The 23,536-nt window shown below is 42.4% G+C and overlaps 1 protein-coding gene across 10 annotated transcripts in view; it reads left to right on the plus strand.

Annotated features, from left to right (window-relative positions):
• ST3GAL3 (ST3 beta-galactoside alpha-2,3-sialyltransferase 3) overlaps positions 1–23,536 on the plus strand; it is a 243,994-nt gene that overhangs the window by 190,560 nt on the left and 29,898 nt on the right. For all 10 annotated transcript variants that reach the window (XM_020783380.3, XM_072997515.2, XM_078392808.1 and 7 more), the window contains one exon: positions 13,800–13,946. In XM_020783380.3, the coding sequence (XP_020639039.2) occupies positions 13,800–13,946 (147 nt within the window). The remainder of the gene's footprint in view (positions 1–13,799; positions 13,947–23,536) is intronic.

Raw genomic sequence — 23,536 nt, forward strand, 5'->3', positions numbered from 1 at the left:
TGCTATGGGTTTGGGGCACACTCATTTGCTTTTTTTTCCCCATTGACCACATGATGCAACCCCTTAATCCATAGTTTTCCTCTCTGCTACTGGGCTTCTAGTTAAACAAAAATCCTTTCACATTGATTCAAGTGGTCTAATCACTTGAACTGATGCAGAAAAGTGTGGTAGCTGCAGGGGAGAGAGAGCAAAGACCCGACCCAACTCAGGAGGGCTGAGTCTTTGCAAATAATACCTTTGAGCCAAACATTGAATTTAAATTGTATTTATTTCTATGGGTCTAGCTACAGCTGTGTTTCAAACCACATGATGCTAAGCTATCAGAGGTTGTGGACAGGATGTTGTGGGAAGACACCACACCAGCCACCCAGCTTGCCGGGTCTTACATTCTCCTCCTGTGAGATGATTGGGGAAAGCAAGCAATCTTGAGAGGGACAAAGATCCAGCCAGGGAGTGATTATGAGTAAATCTGTATTTCCTTTGCTATGTAATCCCAACCTCTTTGAAAACAAGCTTATTTTACTTGATTGATTCTCATTGCTCTTTTCCTTACTTTCAAATAGACTTTGAATTTAACAAATAACCAAGTGTGTTACACATTAAAATGTTTTCAAACATCTGCTATGTTTTTGATGTCGCTGACAAAAAATCATCCTGTAGCTAGAGCGCTGTAATGCCACAATAATAAATGAAACATTTCAACAGGAAGTAAACCTGCCTATTTTCTGCATTCTCAGACTAAAACACAAACATTTAAGTAACTATTCCTCATCCCAAATGTGATGGAATTAAAGTTGAATTACCTAGCTGTAATTACTAGGTGTTGAATACATCTTTAAAAGTCTAGGGATTATTTCTGGTTACGATTCATATGATCTTTCTGACAAGCTTGATTCTAAAGGTGAATTTGTGGCATGGGGTAAGTCTCATTAAAATTGTCTTTATTGGACATTTCTGTCCATTTGGAACTGAATGAGACACTCCCTGTCCATGTTTAGGACTGTGGGTACTGCTTGCACAGGAGTAAATGTTTCAAGTATTGTAAAAAAATATATATATATATAAATGTATTGTGATATCTTGGCTGACTTAAGTGGCACGTTAACTTAATGTTTGTTGTAAATGTCACTATCAGAAAGACATTTGGGAATAACTGCTGTATTGTGATTAAAATATTTTAATGACTGATTTTTAGACTAGATTTCTAAGTTAAAATCTATATGGTTGTTTGAAGAAGAAGAAATACTTAGAAGTTTTCATTAATATTTTGTGTTATTCAAAAATGTTCTACTTATTTTACAGGGATCACAGCCAATGTATGTAGCAGTTGTTCAACAAAGAACATAGAATGCATTGGCCCATATCCTTTTACCTAGTTACAGGGGTGTAGCACAAAAGGTACAGTGCTGCCTTAACTTACAAAATTAATCCATATTGGAACGGTGGCCATAACTCAAAAATTTCGTAAGTCAAAGCACCATTTCCCATAGGAATGCATTGAAAACCATTTAATCCGTTCCTGCCAGAGGAAAAAAAACACCAAAAAAGCCACCCCCGCTGTCCTCTGCCTTCCAAAGCCGTCCTTGCTGCCCTCTGCCTCCCATCCCTGCTGCCTCCTGCAGCAGTGGAGACAGCGGGGATGGGAGGCAGAAGGCAGCGGGACGGGAGGCAGAGGGCACCAGGGACGGCTTTGGAAGCCAGGCTTCCAAAGCCCTCCCTGCTGCCCTCTGCCTCCTGTCCGCTGCTGCCCCAACCGCCACACCGACTGCTGCCCCAGGTGCCAGCTTCCCAGGCTTCTAAAGCACCGGCACCCAGGCGCGGCAGTCGGGGCGGTATTGGAAGCCCGGAAGGCTGAGCTACCCTTTTCCTAACCATTGGAGCAAAGAAGCAGTCTCTTCGCCACCAACGGTTAGTAAATTTAAATTTCCCGCCCTTTTCCCCTGCCTTTTTTCTTTCATAGGTCAAAGCTCCGGTCACAGGTCAAAGCAAAATTTTGAGGCCGGAGCTTTTTGTAACTCGAAATTTTCGTAAGTAGGGACGTTTGTAAGTCGAGGCCCCACTGTATAACTTTTGGAAATGAATTTTCCCAAGTTAAGAAATCACAGTAGATATTATCAGTTGCATTCTGAGTTGTATGGTTCAACGTGCAACTAATAACGTCTACAGTGATTCCTTAACTTGAGACAATTTGCCTTCAAAAATTATGCCATTAATGTAGATACGTAAGAAGATTTTGGCCATTTTCTTGCAAGTGATCTTGAACAGGTGCATGCTTTGGAGGCTTTAGTTGCTACCATTTTATTTATTGCCTCACAGACTCAGTCAGTCGTGGTCCTTGGAAGGCTGTAAAGTGGGACAGAGAGAGTTGGACTTTGAATGTTAGACAGGTTTGGTTGTTGTCATAAAAGAAACTGGATAAGGCTGGAATGAGACATGCAGACAATTAATTCTGAAGTGGCCTGAAAGTCTGAACTCAAAGGACAGGGGTGGGTGGCATTTGGAAACTCCAGCAGTCTTTATGTAGATATATGAATGTCTATCATATTAATCCAGGTTCTCCACTTAAAATAGATTTGAAGGAGAAGATTTCTAGTGATTGTGTTCGTAGTGATATTGAGATGCTATAAGATTTATCCTGGGGCTGGGTTTTGGCCATGAAGGTTGGGAAGGTTTTCTTTAGTTAACAGTGTAAACTTGGCTTGTTTTAACAGGACAAATTATGGATGAGCTGTCTTAACATTTCAAAAATGTTAAATCAAATAATTACATATTGCCTGTATTATCTTGAAACATCTCAGTTGTATTGTAGACATTGTGCCCTCCCATTGGATTAAATGATACAGGTGTCAGAGATCGCTCTTAAGAGATTTACTTCAACCATTTTCTTGCCAGTCCAAAAGGCAGTAACACAAAATGACCTCATCAACCTATTAAAGCTGGCAATTTACTGAAACAGCTAGTTTTCTCATGCATCAAGCTTCCCCTATTAAAAGTCTCTTTTTTACTTCAGATAAATGCAGTGCAAGAATATAGACTTAATGAATCCTCTTATAAAATTAGTGGCTGCTCTAGTAGTGGCAAAGAACAATCCCTAGTGTCACTGTCCAGAAGGTAGCTGTGGCACCTGCCCTCACAAAGGCTCACGTCGCATTTTCCTTTCACTGCCACCAATGGATTACCTCAATCCATAATATAAATGACGTTGGTCAGAACACTTTGTGACAAACCCAGACCTACTGGGATCTGCCACACGTTAACTAAGCTGCCACCAACCATTCCCTATAATAAGTCACACAGACCAGGGATGGATTTTCAACAAATAAAAGAATAAGGTTTATTTAAAACAACACACAGGGAAAATAAAATGATCAGGTGAATAAGATATAGTAACGTGGCTTAGTCTCATTCATACATGCATACAGTTTGGTTCACACAGAACCCTTAACTTGAAGCACAGACCCTGAACCTATCAGTTCTGGCTAACCAACAGACACCTGAACCTATCAGGTTGGTACTGACACACAGTAGTACCCTGTCTGACACACAGACTCCCACACCAGCTTCTTCTTCCCAGCTGCTGCTTCTTCACATCCCAGCGTCTCCTGAACTTCACCACACAGGCCTCACATATATATACAGTACAGCCCCTCCTCCTGATGTCCCGCCTTCCACTCCCCATAGGATGGAACTTTCCCTCCAAACCCATGACAGACAGGTAACATCAGTGCTGTATGTAACACCTCCCCTCTTTATAAGTTGTTTTGTAGGGGGAAAGCTAAGGTGCTTTTTCCCAAAAAAACAACCTGGATAAAACACACAACAACAGTTATACATATAATACCATACTTACTTATACTTACATTCTAAGTTAACCATAGCAATTAGGCATTTAAACATTTACCATATACATTACATCAATTTACCTTTATTCATACAAACCAAGTTCAAAAAACAGGTACATTTAACTTTTTGTTCACCAAAATATATACATAGTCCATGTTCTTTCGCCATCTTCAATCTTCAGGTCTTCTTGACAAGGCGTCAGCAACACAGTTCACTGACCCTCTGACCACCTTCACTTCAAAGTCATAGTCCTGTAGGTTTAAAGCCCACCTCATAAGTTTGCTATTGTGGGTTTTCATTGTCTTTAACCATTGCAGTGGTGAATGGTCAGTGCACAGAACAAAATGTCTTCCCCAGATGTAAGGCTTGGCCTTCTGGATCGCGTAGACTATTGCCAGACACTCCTTCTCCACGGTTGCCAAATGTCTCTCACCTTTTTGAAGTTTCCTACTCAGGTAGGACACTGGATGCTGGTCACCATTCTCATCCTCCTGGCACAGAACTGCTCCTACCCCGCTGTTAGACGCATCGGTGTAGATGATGAACTCCCGGTCGAAGTCTGGAGCACGCAGCACTGGATAGTTGATTAACGCCTCCTTCAACCTCTGGAACGCCGCCTCACAGTCGCTGGTCCACGGGATGCGGTCATCAGCCTTCTTCCTCGTCAGATCGGTCAGCGGAGCCGCAATCTCGCTAAACCTCGGGATGAACTTTCTGTAGTAGCCCACCAACCCAAGAAATGATTTGACTTTTTTCTTGGTGTTGGGTCTGGGCCAATCACGAACAGCTTCTATTTTGGCCTCCAGGGGTTTTATCATTCCTCCCCCTACCATGTGACCCAAATATTTTGCTTCTGGGATACCCAGCTGCAGTCTGTTCTCTCTGCAGGGCCCAGGCCACAGCACTTCCTCCCCTGGATTTAAGTGCCTCTCCCTGCCTTCCTGGTCATCCCAAGCTTTCTTTCTGACCTTTTGAGCTTGCAGGGTCTCTGTTGCTAGCTCTAGGTTTCTCTTTAGGTCATTCCTCAAGGTGTCTATGTATGTCACAACGTCTTGTGGGTCATCCTGGGTGATCTGCTCCCAATTTTGTTTGATCAGATCAAGGGGCCCTTTCACCCTTCTCCCAAATAAAAGTTCAAATGGACTGAACCCGGTACTGGCTTGTGGCACTGATCGATAAGCAAACAAAAGGGATTGCAGCTTCTGGTCCCAATTGTTTGGATTCTCTGCCAAGTAAGCCCTAATCATGCGCATTAGAGTCCCATTGAACTTCTCAGTTAACCCATTACTTTCAGGATGATAGGCAGTGGTTTCCTTGTGCTTAATTCCACAGATTTGCCATAAGCGTTTCATGAGCTTCGATGTAAATGATGCTCCCAAATCTGTGATTATTTCTGAGGCAAATCCCATCCTGGACATATACCCCACCAAGGCATCTGCCACTGTGTTAGTTTCAATGTTAGTCAAGGGTATGGCTTCAGGGTACCTCGTGGCATGGTCCACAATGGTGAGAATGAACCGGTTCCCCCTCTTTGTGGCCTTGGGCAAAGGTCCCACAATATCCACCCCTATGCATTTGAACGGAGTGTCAATCACAGGCAAAGGGCACAACTTTGCTTTGGTCCTGTCGCGGTTATTCCCCTGCCTTTGACACACATCACATTGTTTACAGAACTCCCTGATCTGCTTCCCTATGTCAGGCCAGTAAAAATTCTGTGTGATTCTCTGCTGTGTTTTGTTCACCCCTAAGTGTGCAGCAAACATGTCAGAGTGCCCCCTTTGTAAGATCATGGGGCGATACTTTTCAGGTACCACCAGCTGACTTCTGATCTCATCTCCCCCTTTTGAGATATTCCTCAGGGTCTCTCTATATAAAATCCCCTTTTTCTCCAGAAATCTCACTGGGGTTTCAGGTGTTAGCTGGGCGTCAGTCACCTGTTCAAAACACTTTTGGAGAGTGGCGTCTGCCTTTTGCTCTTGTCCAAATCTGCTGTCTGTGGTTAAGGTTTCCACCACAGCTTCTGAACTCCCCTCTGCTTCCGTCTCTGGCTCATCATTACCCCCCTGAACTGTCCCCGTGGTGGCTTGTGAGCGTGTAATCACTAGCACCCTTTTCACATGTTCAGCCAGGTCATTTCCCACGAGCACGGCTGCTGGCAGAGTCGATGAAATTGCTAGCCGCCAAACTCCCCTCCAGCCTTGAAAGTTGACAGGTACCTCCGCGACTGGCAGTGAGATTACCTGCCCCTCAATCCCTGCTACCTTCATGCTCTCATTTGGGATTACATACTCCCTGGGAATAATATCTGGATGGCACAGGGTCACCTGGGAACAAGTGTCCCGCAGCCCCCGATACTGATGTCCAAGTATTCCTACGTCCACCCCTGCTGTTTCAAACAACTGGGAATCTGTTCTCACCAGCAGGCAGCGCCTGACCTCTACAAGAGGACCATTTTCCTCAGCCTGATCAGCAGATGTAGCTGTTCCAGATTGAGTAGCCATGGCAACAGGCTCCCTCAGTGACAATGAGCCTTGCTCTTTCTGGACACAGAACACAGCTTTTGGCTTGGTTCCACTCGAATCCTGAGGCACCATTCCTTTTAGCTGCTTTAATTTCTCACACTCTGAGATTAGATGGCCCTTTCCCTGACAGAAATAGCATTTTCTGGTGTATTTTGAGTCTCTCTCATCTTGTTTTGGTTTTCCCTCCAAAATCTGAGGTCTTGGTTTCATGTCTGAGGGCTTCCCTTCACCATGGGCCCCTCCCCCTTGCTGGCTTTTCCCTGGTCCCTGAGAGTACTTGCTGTAGGTTTCTTTGGGTTTACCTACAGATTTCCCCTCACCCAAGGGCTTTCTTATCTGGTAAATAAAATCTGCGATCTCGGCTGCTTCTGCCACAGATTTTGGTTTCCTTTCCCTCACCTGGAATTTCAGTTCCCCATGCAGGACGGAATAGAACTGTTCCAGCGCTATCAAGTCTTTAAGCTGCTGAAAGGTCTCTGTCCCCTCCTGAGATAGCCATTTCTCTAGCAGCCTCACCAATTGAGCCCCCACTTGGGTAAAAGTCTGCTCTGGTTTCTTTGTGAGGGACCTGAATCTTTGCCTCAGCTGTTCCGCATTTATCCCATGTCTTGCAAACACCAGTTTTTTAAACTCTGCAAAATCTTTCATCAGTTCCTCAGGCATCTCGGCATAGACTTCAGCCAGGCTACCACTGATTAAAGATCGCATGATGGTCATCTTCTCAGTTTCCCTTACTGAGAAGTCCACAAACGCTCTTTCCACTAGGGAAAAGAACACCTCAGGACAATCTCCCTTGTGGTACACAGGGAATTTCTTCAGGTCAGCTTTAGACAATTGGCCTCCCTCAGAATCCCTATTGTTATTATTGTTCTGGTTCATCATTTCCAATTTTCTTAATTCAAACGCCATTTTCTCTCTCTGCAATTCCAATTCAATTCTCTGTCTCTCTATTTCAAATTGCCTTTTTTCTCTCTCTAATCTTTCCTCCTTTTCCATTCTCTCTCTCTCTAATCTTTCCTCCATTTCCCTCACCCTCAGTTCATGCTGTTGGGCTAGGAGTATTTTCCTGAGTTCTGGGTTCTGTTCTCCCGTGCTGTCACCCTGCACTGAGCCAAATTCATCCTCAGAACCTTGGTCAACCTGGGGGTCTTTCACTTCACCCATTTCTGCCATCTGGCTTCGAGTCAAGGGCATAATCCCCCCTCAGAACAGGCTGCTTTAAAAAGTCAAGCCTCAAAATAAAACGACCACTTTTTTTTTTCTTTTGCCTCAGAACCAGCTTTCCCTATAGATTGCTGCTGTCCTTCAGCACTACTTGCAACTGTAGCGAGTTAGAGTCTACCCCCCTCTGCTGGGCCTCTCAGCAGACAAGCTAGCTCACTGCTATTTCACAGTTTTGCCTCAGCTTTTTTCCCGCCAAAATCAGGCTGCCTCAGAGCACCCTAATCTAGTCTCCCCAGTTGGCACATTCTTCTACTAGCGCACCTCCCCGTGAGGTACACCTAGAAGATTACCTACGCGCTCTCAGATTGTCCCTGACTAGACCCCCCTTGCTCTGGGCACACTTGCCAAGGCTTTGCTGGACCACTGGACAACTGGACCAGTCGTATCCCACACGCTGGACACCAATCAATGTGACAAACCCAGACCTACTGGGATCTGCCACACGTTAACTAAGCTGCCACCAACCATTCCCTATAATAAGTCACACAGACCAGGGATGGATTTTCAACAAATAAAAGAATAAGGTTTATTTAAAACAACACACAGGGAAAATAAAATGATCAGGTGAATAAGATATAGTAACGTGGCTTAGTCTCATTCATACATGCATACAGTTTGGTTCACACAGAACCCTTAACTTGAAGCACAGACCCTGAACCTATCAGTTCTGGCTAACCAACAGACACCTGAACCTATCAGGTTGGTACTGACACACAGTAGTACCCTGTCTGACACACAGACTCCCACACCAGCTTCTTCTTCCCAGCTGCTGCTTCTTCACATCCCAGCGTCTCCTGAACTTCACCACACAGGCTTCACATATATATACAGTACAGCCCCTCCTCCTGATGTCCCGCCTTCCACTCCCCATAGGATGGAACTTTCCCTCCAAACCCATGACAGACAGGTAACATCAGTGCTGTATGTAACACACTTGTCTTGTGAATACAAACAGAACTTATTTATTGAAGTGAAGCAGATTTAATAATAACAGAAGTTCTTCAGATGAACATTGTACACAAGCAAATCATTAACAGTTCTCTCAGTACATATTTTTCTCTTGCAATATCATTATCACCTTTTCTACCTATTTTCTTAACCAGCCTTATCACTCAGTATCTGTTCCTTCTCTCTCTGACTAACCAGCCCCTATCTCTATTTGGATCTCATCCCTATCTCTGTCTCTATCTGACTCCTCCTTCTCCCGCCAACCTTCATATAGCTGCTGACTCTGCCTCTCCAGTCCTCTCATAGGCTCATGCAAATCAGCTCATGACTATGAATGGCATGAGTGACGTGGGGTGATTGTCACAGTAACTACTCATGCTTTCCTACTGTATTGTATTCTGGGTCTTTCATGCTTCTCTCTATGAAGAGGTGAATGGAATATCTGCTGCTTGGAGGAAATTAATCATTGGTGGCTAATGTTGGTTCAAGATTTTTCGTAGGTCAGACCCGAATAATGTAAATCTTAAAAGCTAGCTGCAGCCCACTTACTGGTAATTTACAGACCTTTGGAAGATTTCTAAGATCCATCACGTTTTGGACTTTATGAACTCTTTGTCTGAGTATTTGTGGGCTATCAATGCCATAAAATCAAATGGGAATTATAGAATGCATAAGAAGAACCCTTCTAAGTCAGAACACAGATTCACCTAGTTCATCATTCTGCTTCCACAACAGCCAAATATTTGCCTATGAGAAATGGGCATGAGTGCAGCAACATCCTCCTTCTCAAGTTTCCAGGAGTTGATGTACTAATGGCTAATAGCTATTGATAGCACTCTGCTCTGTGAATTTGTCTAATCCCCTTTTGAATCTACTCCAATTCATAGCTTTCACTTCAGATTGTGTTAAATTCCACTATTCACATTGCAAAGAAATACTTGTTGTTTATTCTGAATGTCTGCCATGCGGATTCATTGAATGACTCCAGATTCAAGTGTGAGCAAGGATGAAAAGGTTTGTATCATCTGCATTGCCTCATCAGCCTCTGGATTAGAGGAAAAGGAGACCCACAGATTTAGGCAGCTAGGCAGTCCTAAAACGCAGTGAGGATCCATTTTGTACAGTGGGTGGCCATTTTGAAAACCCGATGATCAGCTGTTTTGATTGTCGTTAAGCGAAAAATCAGTTCCCGAAGCAGGGAACCTATCGTCGTTAAATGAAAAAACCCCATGCAAACATTGTTTTGCGATCGCTATAGCGATTGCAAAATACTCATTGTTAAGCGATTTCCTCATCTAACGAGGTAATCGTCAAGGGGAGCACCACTGTACAGGTGGTGCCTCGCATAGCGAGGTTAATCCGTTCTGGATTAACCCTCGCTATGTGAAAACATCGCTGTACGGAATGGGGAAGCCCATTTTGCCCAAATGGGCAAGAAACTCACCGTTCAGCGATGTTTCCAGGGTCCGGCAGCCATTTTCGTGCCCTCGGTAAGCGAGGGCAGGACGTGAAAACGCTGCGTATGGCCATTTGGGGGCTTCCGGTGGCCATTTTGGAGCCGCCGAACAGCTGATCCGCGGGCATCGCTTTGCGAAGATCGGTAAGCGAAACGCTTACCGATCATCGCAAAGTGAATTTTGCCCATAGGGGCCATCAGTATACGATCACATTTGCGATCGCAAATACCTCATCGCTATACGATTTTGTTGTTCTACGGTGCGCTCGTTAAGCGAGGCACCACTGTATAGTGTACTACGCAGATTATGGTGCTTCTGGTATGTGCTAATGTCAAGGTCTGAAATTGGTCCTGGTACATACAGATGTTACCAGATGAGCTTGAATTATGTGTTTTCCCAGATCTCAGAAATATATTCCACAGAACAGTAACCTTTCATTGTTAAATAATTAATTAATACCAAACCGTCTATTAAATAACAGTTTCCACAGCATATAATTAACAATAGGAAGTCAACCACCTGTGCATAAAATTATTAATTGATAACAAATTGCTTGATTTAAAAAGCTGACTACTCTGGTTATAAAATAAACCATTTAAAATATAAAACAATACATCAATAGACAAGGACTCAAGATAAAAGAACAAAATAAATCAAGAGGTGGCTGGAGGGAAGGCTTGCCGAAATAGCCAGGTTTTCAGTTGGCCTTTGAAAATGCCCATCGAAGGGGCCATACGAATCTCAGAAGGGAGGCTATTCCAAAGGCGAGGAGCCACTGCTGAGAAGGCCCGGTTTCTTGTTTTTTCCTTCCGGGCCTCCCTCAGCATTAGGCTTCTCAGTCTCACCTCCTGGCTAGATCGAGTGATATGAGTAGATTTGGGTGAGAAGAGGCATTCCATCAGATATCGAGGCCGTAAACAGTTTAGGGCTTTATACATAAGCATTAGAACTTTGAAATCAACGCGGAACCAAACGGGCAGCCAATGTAAGGCAGCCAGGGTGGGGAAGATCTGATGATGTTTTCTCACCCCACTAAGGAGTCTGGCCGCCGCATTCTGCACCATTTGGAGTTTCCGCATTAATCTCAAAGGTAGCCCCACGTAGAAAGCATTGCAGTGATCTAACCTTGAGATTACGAGTGCATGGACCAGAGTGCTGAGCGACCCCCCATCTAGATAGGGATGCAGCTGGGCAATCCGCCACAGATGGAAATAGGCGGATCGGACCACGGATGCTACCTGGGATTCCATGGTAAGCACCTGGTCCAGATGAATCCCCAAGCTGTGAATCTCACTCTTCACGGTGAGAGTCAACCCCCAAAAGAAAGGGAGTTTCCCAAACTGCTGATGGTAGGTCCACTCACCCTCAGGACCTCCGTCTTGTCCGGGTTCAGCCTCAGACCATTCTCCTGCATCCATCGCAGTACAGAGCCCAGACAGCGCTGCAGGGACAGAACAGCATCCACTGTAGTTGGCAAAAAGGAGATGTAGAGCTGCGTGTCATCAGCATATTGATGGCACACCACTCCACACCCCCTGATGACCTCGCCCAGCGGCCTCATATAGATGTTAAAGAGCATTGGGGAGCTAGCTGAGCCCTGCAGTTGAGACTCCACGGGGCCGACTCTCTCTCCCCAAGCTGAAATCTCTGAGGACGATCTCCCAGGAAGGATCGCAGCCAGGCCAACGCCGAGCTACCAATTCCCAACTCGGAGATCCTCCTCAGGAGGATACTGTGGTCAACGGTATCGAAGGCAGCTGAGATATTGAGGAGGACCAACAGAGAAGTTTTTCCCCTGTCAGCCTCCCTCAATAGGTCATCACACAGGGCAACCAATGCCGTTTCTGCACCATGGCGCGGCCTGAAGCCTGACTGGAATGGCTCCATGTCGTTTGTTTCATCCAAGTGCGCCTGAAGCTGATCGGCCACCACCCTCTCTACCACTTTGCTAATGAAAGAAACATTGACAACGGGCCTGTAATTGCCAATATCGTCTGCCGCCACATTGAGATTCTTTCTAATGGGCCTAATGAGTGTCTTCTTGAGGGCAGGAGGAACCCTGCCCTCCGAGAAAGACCCATTAATTATCGCTGTGGCCCATTCAGTTGTTATAGGCCTAGCTTTGATTAGCCAAACAAGGGTCAAGAGAGGAAGTGGTGGCCTGACAGCGAACTAGTGCCTTGTCCACAATGTCTGGCGTCACAGGCTGAAAATGGTCAAAGCTCTCTAGGCAAGGTGGAGCACTGGACATCTCTGCTTGATCCATTGTCACCAAAAATGGAGAAAGCTCCCGGTGGATGGCCTCCACTTTAGATTTTTAAAATGCTGCAAATTGGTCAGGTAAGATACTAGAAGGAGGCCCTTCACCACGACCAATTCCAGATAGGTCGTGAACTATATGGAAAATTTCTGCCTACTGATTTGAAGCTTCACTTATCCAATCAGTGAGGTGAGCTCGACTAGCAGCCCTTATCTTGGCCAGATAATGGTTAGTCACGACCCTGACAGCTTCTCTGTTATAATCCATCGGTTTCTTTCTCCACTTGCTCTCTAGCCTTCTCCTGGTTTGCTTCATCACTCGTAGTTTCTGGTTAAACCAGGACGCTGTCTGAGCTCTGCATTGGATAGGGCGCTTAGGAGGGATCATGTCAACAGCCCTAGTGGCGGCCATAACCCAACCATCCACCAGAGCCTCGACTAGAGCGCCAGCCAGATCAGCTGGAATCCCTCTCATGCTATCCTGGAATCCTATAGGATCCAGTAGCCTTTGAGGGCAGACCATTGCAATAGATCCTTGCTCCCTGCAAGGTGGGAGGGCCATTAAGATGTTACATTTTATTAGGTGGTGATTCGACCATGACAAGGGGACAGACACAAGGTCTGTCACCATCAGATCACGCTCATTCCATTTGGAGGAAAAAAACAGGTCTAGCATATGACCACCTGTGGGAAGCCAGCGCAAGCAGCAGTTGCATGAAAACCAGGGAGAGATCTCTGATAAATGAAGACAGACTGCAGTCTTTCGTTATGAAGCATATCACCGGTGAAGAAGATGTCTGCCTTCTTCTTCCCGCAGACATTTTTATTAAGTAAGCAAAACAAGCAAAAAATTGCATAAGATAAGAATTTGGCCAAAGAGGTGTCGAGTAACAATCTTGTATACACATTCCACACATGTGCACAAAGAGAATCATAGAACAATGCTTGATTATGCTAAGGACCACTGGTGTATCCAGTAATAGCCACAAGATGGAACTTTAGATTAAAAACTTCCCACTAAAAACTTCCGACAACCACCCACGTGGGTGGGGCCGTTGACATGTTGGGACATGTTCAAGGAAGCCATGGTTTCCAAGAACTCAAGAGCTGGACTGGAAATCTCTGTCTCCGCATGGATGTTGAAGTCACCCAGGACCAAAAATCTCGGGGACACCAACAGTGCCGTGGAGACAAAGCTATAGATCACAACTAGAGCTACCCACTCAGGAAGGATTATGAAAGTCTTTCACATATCCTGGCAAAATAAGTTGCTTTTTTAAGTGACAATTTCGTCTTTTAGTTTTTCTGTAATTTCTCCTTCTCCTTCCCAGGTCTCCATCTCCCTTCCCTTTTAATCGTGACTCATTTTCTTTTTACTTCTCCATCCTGTCAATCACCAAGAAATCCTTCCTCATATTTCACGAGGCATCCTAGCAATCTGTTCCAATCGGGCTTTACACTAAGTGTAATTAAAATGTTCCTATGAAATGTTCCCACTTAATAGTTTATATTGTACTTTTCCTCCCCTTCCCCCTTTGCTCCACAGAACATTCCTACTCTGGGAAGTGTAGCAATAACCATGGTGCTCCACAATTGTGACGAGGTAGCAGTGGCTGGATTTGGTTATGACATGAACTCTCCAAATGCACCACTACATTACTATGAGAACATCAAGATGTCTGCCATCAAAGAGGTAAGGAATTCTGCATTCAGTGCACATTAGCTGTGATACCTAAATAACTAGAAGCAATATATTTTGGAATTCTAGGAGTAGGATATGAGATAAATGATGGGTGAGAGCTCTTATCTTAATGTAATTCTAGTGTTTCTTTGGAGGCATGTACTGGCCACAGTTTATTACGAGATGAGTGGCTGCAGAATTTTATAAAGTTCATTTTTTGAATGATAATGCCAAGAATTCACCAGTCACTACAGCCTCTACCTACTTTGTAGGGAAATTCAGGGATAGTTATAGTCCAAACAAGGAACTTTCCCAAGCTCTAGGGAAAATAAATCATTCCTTAGTATGTGCCTGCAAGTCTCTTATTATGAAATGAAGTGTTAGCTTCTGACTTTCCTGACAAGAAGAGAACTCATACAAATAGTAGACGCTCATATTTCATTAGACTTTTACAGACCCCTTTTCTGTAGAGTTATGTGCTTCTTTCAGTCTCAGACCAACCAACACCAACCAACATAGGAAAAACAGAATTTCATATAAGTAATACTGAGTGTTCTGGAATAATGCATTTATCATTTCTTTTCTCTTGTCTTGTGGTTGCTACTTCTGATATATCTGTACTGCAAATCCATACTTATTTTAAATAGTTTAAAGCTGCAAATTCTTTTCAGGAACTGGGCTGGTAACTCTAGTTTTGTGAGGGTGTGGAGAATTTTGTTTTATTTGAGATCCCTCAACAGAGCTATATTTCCTACAGTTCTTAGGCTATAAAATACTGGGAGGTTGACCTAAGGGAGAAAAGGGCAGGATGTGAACTCATATGCCAGCAGTTTTCAAAGCAGGAACAATTAAATCTATAATTAGACAAAATATTGTACCCTAGGCTATGAAAGCTCATTCCACGATTTATTTTTTAGGTTTTAGAGTACTGTGGACATTTTGTTATTGTTTAACTTCAAAGAGTACTCTTTTGGACACCAATACAGCCACTTATTTTGGAAGTTAGGCACTCACCCTACTATGTTCAAAGAAACAGAATGTTGTTGACCATGAAGATAGCAGGACAGGTTGCGTTGTCCTTTGTTGCTCCAGCTGGCAGAGAGAAACAATAAAATATCTGAGTCTTTAACTATGGGGAAATTATTTTGAAATTAATATGATGATATTCGACTCGTATGGTGTTAAGTATGTTTATTTAGGCTGCTATAGATTCATGTTAGCTGTGATTTTTGGGTAAAACCATAGGCCAGTGCAGCCATGTACAGAGCAGTTGCCAAAGGAGTGCAAGTGTTCTGCCTTGCATACCTTAGTAGCAAGAGTAACATGCTCAAAGATGTGTGAGAGGCGTTAATAGACAGGGGTTGCAAGAAGATGGCCTGTCTTCATTGTCTCTAGTATTTCTGTAAGGATTTCTGATTATAGCTGAGGCCATTAAGAGAAGGTATGATGAATGAATTGCTTAAACCTCATCCCTACATTTGTTGTAGGGATGAGGTGTAAACAATTCATTCCCATTATTTCCCTTTATTTGATCTGTGGGTACCTGTTTAATCCTCAGTTTTCAAACACAGGTTCTATTTGGTTTCACTCCCTCTAATACAAGAAGAGCCATCTGCTCCCAGGGTATCAATTATTTATTCTTTTCCAGCCTTCTCTTCTCCCCTCTGGACTAATTGTTTTTAATATTATGGAATCTAACCAAATGAGAGGGGATTGCATTTCTACCTTGCCTTTCTATTTTAATATTAATGGCAGCTAGTAATTGTTAGCCACTTGGGAGTTAAATTGAAAGGTAAAAGGTAGCCTACTTTGTTATCTTTAGCTTTCCTTGAGAACACAACAAGTGAGAGTTTGTTTGCAGTGCTACAAGACTAGTGTTCCATAACCCATGAAAATGCTAAGGGATGAAAAGATTGTTACATCCTTAGCGATCCATAGTAAATGTGCACACACGCACTGTCTCTGGTAACCCACAGCTTAGAGAAGCCATACTATTCCTGTCGGTGTTCAATGAATTATGGGCGCGTCCCTATTTTAACTTTTTATGCAGAAGTACTAGACACTCATGTTACTTTACAGGTGTTTGTTGACGGAATATCCCACCTTATGCTATAAAGTGCCAGTTATGTCTATGGTACATTAAAGCTTCTAAACGTTAGTATTACTGCCAGGTTTGTGCAAGGTTTAATAGGTGTTGTGGCATTGAGAAACAGGAGGAAATTAATCATAAATCTTGAGACACACTCAAATAGAACAATGGGTGGGAAGGATAATGAGGGTGTGTTGATTTATTTATCTTACTTTTATTCTGTAGTAATATTTATATGTGCCTTAAAGCCTGAGTGGTTTCACTTGGATTTAAAATAGTGCCTCTTCGAAAGATGTTTTTGAAATTCATCCAGGAAGATAGGTGTGTTCAGGGCCTAAAACAACCACTAGATGGAATTAATTATCTGAATCTGAGTTGCACCATAAGTTCCAACATTCAGGAAGCAAAATTAGGGTTACAATAGACAAAGCAATCGATAAAAGAATCTTCTTTAAAGAAGCCTTAAAAATAGTGGTGTGTGTTGATGGTTTAGAGTAAATGGTTTGTTTTACGCATAACATTGAAGCTATTTGCTGAATAAACCAGCTTCAAACCATGGTAGCTAGTTTATTAAATTTACTAGAGCATCTTTTAAACCAGAATTCTTGCTTCATTTTTAAAAACAAATTCTGGATTCTTTGAAAATAAAATCACCTTTCAGCTGAAGTCCTCCCAGTTGTGCAAAAGGAAGAGTTGGAAAGGGTGGAGGACCCAGATTCAAAATTTCAAGCAGGTTCATTCAGACTTGCCTATGTAGTACTGATACAGTATTATGTGCTAAACTCCTCTTATGAGGCCCATCGTGTACTTTGTTTGTAGTGCTATGTGAGAAAATGCTTTTCACTATGTACAAAATGTGGTATATAACATATCTAGCTGCCCTGCTCTGGAGAAATGGATGACATATCCTGTTAGTACAGCAGTTAGGTTACCTACATTTCCTTTCTGCTAAGCTCAATTAAGAGTTTCAGGAAAATAATAATTAAAAACACCCTTCCCCAATCTCCATTGTTTTCACTCAGTAAGAATAAATAGAAACTCTTTCCCTGCTATTTGTTCCAAGAGAGAGAGAGAGTTCATTCATGGGAGCCTCTCTGGGAATGTCCATCAACCAGCGTTTCTATTGTGTTACGTCTTAGAGGGAACAAACCTGCAGGCTACGGTGTGTGTTCTCTAACACAAGGTGTGTCATTGATTTACACGCAATGTCTGCTTGACATCTCCCTGGACACCCTTTAAAACCAAGTGACTCATCTCTGGGGAATTTCTTCTGAACACACACAAAGCCAATGAATCGCATTTGCTTGCAGCTGGGTGGAGATCCTCTCCCCCCCCCCCCCCCCGTCAAAGACATGGGTAATAAACCTCAGGATAGAAACAAAGTGCTTTCTCCTACTAGATTGTGGAATTGTATGAGCTTTCAGATTTTGTAATATTTAAGGGGCAAAAACGTGGATAGTGATGTGTGTAACTGTGAAAAAGTAGATCAGACAAGAAACAAAGCAGAAAGAAATAAAGATGTTGTTGCACCTTAAAGACTAATGACTGTATTTTAATGTGAGCTTTTGTGGATCAAGACCACTTCTTTAGACATAAGAGTGAGACTACATGACAAGCATTTATACATGGCCCCAAAATAAAGTGATAATGGTTAGTTACAGTACAAATGCAGGAAAAGTAATACCTTTATTTGACCATTAAAAATATAAAACAAAAAAACAAACAGGAAGATTTCAATTATAAATAATCTTCATCAAGTTCTTGTGGGTAGTTCCAAGATTATATACTGTTATGAATGTCCCAAATCCACATGGCTGATGTTGAGACCAGGGTAGCTTCTTAGTTGTTAATGGCAGCAGTAAGCAAGTTGGGTTTAAGCTCTTCCTGAGCTAGCAGTTTTGAATTTATAGCCTATCTCTTAAAACGTACTGTAGGAAAGTCAGGCAATCTGGGGCCCTCTTCTTCCCCCTTTCTGCCTTTTTGAAACGCCAAGAATTTCTTTTTAGCTAGAGAAGGAGAGGAAGCCCAGAAGCAAGACCTGCCTCTAACAGAGTGGAGATTAGGAATTTAGTTAAACCACTAGGAACAGTCAGTTTTAGCCAAATGAAAGCCAAATAAATAGTTTTATCTGGTGGAAGCTTTATTTAGCCCCCGTCGCTTGTCCCAGATCCCGCCAACCTAGCAGTTCGAAAGCATGCAAAATGCAAAATGCAAGTAGATAAATGGGTACTATACCACCACGGTGGAAAGGTAACGGTGTACCGTGTCTAGTCGCGCTGGCCAAGTGAGCACGGAAGATTGTCTTCAGACAAACACTAGCTCTGTGGGTTGGAAACAGAGAAGAGCACCACCCCCTAGAGTCGGACACGACTGGACAAATTGTCAAGGGGAACTTTTACCTTTACTGCTTGTTTGGTGTCAGGAGTGTATGATGTTCGAGATCTCACATTGGTCTTCAGTTCGTGCCCTGATCAGCCATTCTCTGGTATCTTACATAGTTAGTAGACACAAGTCACAAATTATGTGAGTCAGTATGGCATTTCACACCTGGTAATGACTTTAGACCCATTTGATGTTCAGTTCTTTTCCTTTGAAACTGTCTTCTGTAAAAAGTGACAGTGGTTAATAGGTAAGGGAACCCCAGATTATAACAACAGAAGAAAAAACATAATTGTCGTGGCATTACACGTTTGGAAATAAGTTAAGAACCTTTGACTTTACGTTTGAAGTTTTGTTTTTTAAAAAGTGACAATGGTTAGTTGGGAAGGAACCTAGGCTATGGAAAATAATAGCAGATAACAACATAATTATTGTAGCATTCACATTTGCTAATGACTTAAGAACCCTAGACTTAAGAATTAATTGAAATAGGTACCCAGAATGTGTACAGTATATATCTTATCTCAGCTGTCTCCCTCTGGATTCTTTTTTTGTTCTATTTCTTTTCCAGGATTGTAACTTTCATATCCTTTGAGGATTGTCTAGTAAGATTAAAATGTTCTGAAACATGTTTCTATGTATTGCCATTCCGGATATTTGATATTTGTCCATTAATTATCTTGCACAGAGGTTGTCCTGTTTGTCCTATGTAGAGTACAGAGGGGCATTGTTTGCAAAAGATGACACAGATCACATTAACAGAGGAACAAATAAAAATGCCCTTGATTTTTGTGTGTAACATTGATGAGTCATGTTGCCAGAGTAAATCTGGGGGCAGATTCAGCATCTAGGTTTCTAGTACGGTATAGTCCCTATCACTGTATCACTGTCGTGTCAGTCATGTGTCACTAGTTGCTGGAGATTAGGGGGTTGTCTGTAAGCAAGTACTGTATAGGCCTGCCATCAAGGGCTTGGGAGAGTGAAATATTCTAGTCAAGGATAGGTTGGAAATCATTTATGCTGTGAGTGGTCTTACTTATGCACTGAAGGTGACATAAGTGGCATTTTGTTGTTTTCTCTTCTGAGTCTGTCCTGCAGTAGGTTGCTTCTGGGTATTTGTCTTGCTTGGTTATTTTGTTCGTTAACAATATTGGATGTGTGTTGTCTGAGAAATGTGGTTTGTAGATCCTTGGGTTTGGAGTCTCCATCTTGTGGATCTGAGCAGATGCAATTGTACCTGAAGGCTTGTACCTGAAGGTTGTAAATTATAGCTTTTGTGGTGTGTTAAAGGTAAAAGCTGGAGGCAGGCAAGTATTAATATTGATCAGTGGGTTTTTTTATACAGCATGGCGCTAAAATGTTATAGCTTCACAATCGTGTCCATAAAATGCACCTATTGTGTAGATTGGTCCAGGCTGAAGTTGGTTAGGATGAAAATTATTGAAATCGCAGTGGAATTCTCTAAGGCATCCTTTCTTTGAGTCCAGATAAAAAATGTCCTCAGTGTACCTGAACAGAGGGGTGGTTTTGATGTACAACAGTTAAGAAAGAATTTTTCTAGGTCAGCCATGAATATATTTGCCTGTTGTAGACCCATACAATTCTGTTGATCTAGGTTTTTATGGTCAAAGATGAAACAGATGTGTGTGAGCATGAAGATGCAGAGGGTGGTGACTATGTGGACATTGTCCTTATTTTGAATTGTATTCCTGACAGCTTGTAGTGTAGAGAGCTTCCATCATGGCTAAGATGGTGTCGCCAGACAAGCCATGAATGGATTGAAGTTTTAGAAATCTATGGCATTTCCTATGTAGTTAGGTGCACTGATGCCATATGGTTTGAGAATGGAGTCCGTATATCCAGACACCCCAACAGTGATGGTATTAATGGTTGATACAGTGGGCGTACTGGAGTTGCCTGGTTTGTGTATTTTTGGTAGCAGGTAAGCATCATGTGTTAGTCGGGATTCGTTCATTTATATGTTCAGGGACATTTTTCATAGGATTTTGAAATTTCTTTTGATATTTAACAATTAGGTCTGTAGTTAGGAGCTGATAAAATTTAGAGCTGGGCAATTCTCAGTTTCCTGTGCATAACTCAATTTGTCCATGGCAAGCACAGCTCTGCTCTTATCTGCCTCTTCAATGATGATATTGGGATTGTTTTTGAGGCTGCACATAGCATCGTGCTCTGTCTGGTTGAATTTGTATGGTAATTCATGTCCCTTACTGATTATCTCAGCCAGGACATAGTGGCAAAGGTAAAGGAAAAGGTTCCCCTTGACAATTTTTTTGTCCAGTTGTGTTCGACTCTAGGGGGCGGTGCTCATCCCCATTTCCAAGCCATAGAGCCAGTGTTTGTCTGAAGACAATCTTCCGTGGGTCACATGGCCAGTGCAACTTAGACACGGAACGCTGTTACCTTCCCACCAAGGTGGTCCCTATTTATCTACTCGCATTTGCATGCTTTTGAACTGATAAATTGGCAGGAGCTGGGACAAGCGACAGGAGCTCACTCAGTCGCATGGATTCAATCTTACAGCTGAAAATCTACAGACCTTACAGCACAGGGGCTTCTGCGGTTTAACTCACAGTGCCACCACGGCCCTCCATAGTGGCAAAAACACTCAGTATAGAAGTTGATTTTTTGGTTCTGACCCTCAGGTGGAGTCCACATTGAATTTTTCTTTCTTTGGTGCTGGGAGGAAAGTGGCTGTGGGTTGATATATAGTGCCTCCTCATGCTGTTGAGACACTTCTGCCTCATGTTGTGAAGAGTGAGGCACAGCTTGTATGTTGTTGTCCTGGTTGTTACAAAGTTGTGGAAATATTCTTTGGGTCATAGTCTTCAGAAAAAGATATCCAGGTCACCACAGAGCTGTATTATCTGTGTGTGTTGGTGGGACAAAAGGACAGATACCATGAGAGGACTGAATCTTCTACTTGGTTCATTATGTGGCTGGATAGATTTATGATGTTATTGTGTAAGTCCATGGTGTTCTTGCTAAGGGTCAAGGGGCTCTGTAGTAGATTAGATAGCTTATTTTCTTTCTTCTTCTTTTGGGCAGAAAGTCGTGCATCATAAATGTTTTTTTTTCTTATGATGAAGAATATTTGTGCAAGACCCAATGTAGAGGCTTAGTTCTGTATGTATGGTTCAAGATCTGCAATATTTTTCTAGCTTTTCCTTTGCTTGTTGTAAAAGATGCTGATTATGTGGTTCAGTAACTTTTTGGATGGAGTGATACATAATCTATCACCATAGTCAGTGGGGTGGTGAACCTTAAATAGGTTTTCACTGTAAGCCCCTTAGGAATGTGATCATACTGTTTGCATTTGGTGAGGAAGATTATGTCCATTTGCACCTGTGCAAGTGTCTTCATGGAACTTCTAGTTCCCAGTTGCTAGGCTAAAAAACAAGATTTTGGCCAGTGTCTGTAAGCTACCCAGATCTATTCACCAATGGCTGAAGAGTTTTGTGATAAAGACGCAACATTTTTTTACTGATAAATGGGTAAAAAATAGATGTGATGGACATTATTGTAACAAGTAAGGTCTTATGAATCTTGAATTATAATCACCTTTATTTGTTATACAGTAGTAGACTTATTTATCTCATTCTTACCTTTGATCTGGGCTATTTTTCTTAATAAACCTCACTTTGATTGAAGAGCTGTATGTTCTCAGGAACATTAACTGAACCATCCTCGTATTTTAATGAGTCCTATTTTGTTAAACAGATTTAGGAATTCTGCAGATCCACTGTTGGTAGCCTAGGATTTCAACTATGTGAAGTCCGAGAGCGTCATCAGGAAATGTTGATTGTGATCTGCATGCTGCAAGTCAAGAGTTGTATGCTTCCTCTTAAGGGGTGCTAAGATCAAAGCACATAAGCCTTCTACAAGCTGACCTGGCAAACTAATATATGAGAATAGCTGTCTGCTGCCCTAAGTACTGGAAAGGGGTCATGCATCTTGTTTCTTGGTAATTTCAGTAACTGTTGTTTCTTACCTTGCCTTGGAAACTTTCCTAGGCTCTTGAGCCTTTTCACATATGATTTATCCACAAAAATCTATTCAAGGGAAATATAATAAGCTTACAGCATACTGGCGTCTCCAAAATACAATATGACAGAAGACGGAAACCTCCAAAATTAATTGCAATAAATCTGTGTTATTTAGAGGTCGCTTGGTTCCAGATCCAGTTTCTTTATTTAATTGTGACCGTCTAGACCAGTTTTTTCCATTTTAGTTCCCTCTAGAATGCCATGCTGCCTGGGAAGCTATAGTCCAAAACATTCTGAGGATACCATGTTGGGTAGAGCTAGTCTTGGTTACCGTGACTGTGAATGCCAGTGCATTACTTACATACATACATACATACATACATACATACATACATACATACATACATACATACATACATACATACATACATACATACATACATACATACATACATACATACATACATACATACATACATACATACATACATACATACATAAATGGAGACTGCAGCTAAGAAATGAGAGGAAAGGGAGTTGAAAGGGCAGGTGGGAAAGAACTAGAAAATATCCTCCAGTAGAAGGTTGTGTTACTGGAGACCAAGGCCGAGGTCATCTATGTTATAGTACTCCCAGATATTATGTATGGTTTTAAATCTGGGTGGTGAAGAAAGTTGGCAGGGAAAAATGATTCATCTGAAATGTGGTATTAGAGGACACCTTTGTGAATGTCATGGACTTCCAGAAAGTCCATTGGGTTCTAAATTAAATCAAGCCTGAACTAACTAGAAACTAAAATGCTTAAGTTGAGGCTATCATACTTTGGATGTACAGTGGTGCCCCGCTTAATGATTACCTCATTAAACGACGAATCCTCTTGACAATGAGGTTTTTTCTATCGCTTTTGCGATCGCAAAACAATGTTTTAATGGGAAAAATTCGCTTTACGATGATCGGTTTCCTGCTTCGGGAACCAATTTTTCGCTTTACGATGATCAGAAAGCAACTGATTGTCGGGTTTCAGAATGGCCACCCGCTGTGCAAAATGGCTCTCCACTGTTTTCAGGACTTAATTTTTGCTTTACAGGCACCAGAAAATGGCTGCCCTATGGAGGATCTTTGCTGGATGA

Source organism: Pogona vitticeps, chromosome 4 (assembly GCF_051106095.1).
Source record: "Pogona vitticeps strain Pit_001003342236 chromosome 4, PviZW2.1, whole genome shotgun sequence".
NCBI classification, from domain to species: domain Eukaryota; kingdom Metazoa; phylum Chordata; class Lepidosauria; order Squamata; family Agamidae; genus Pogona; species Pogona vitticeps.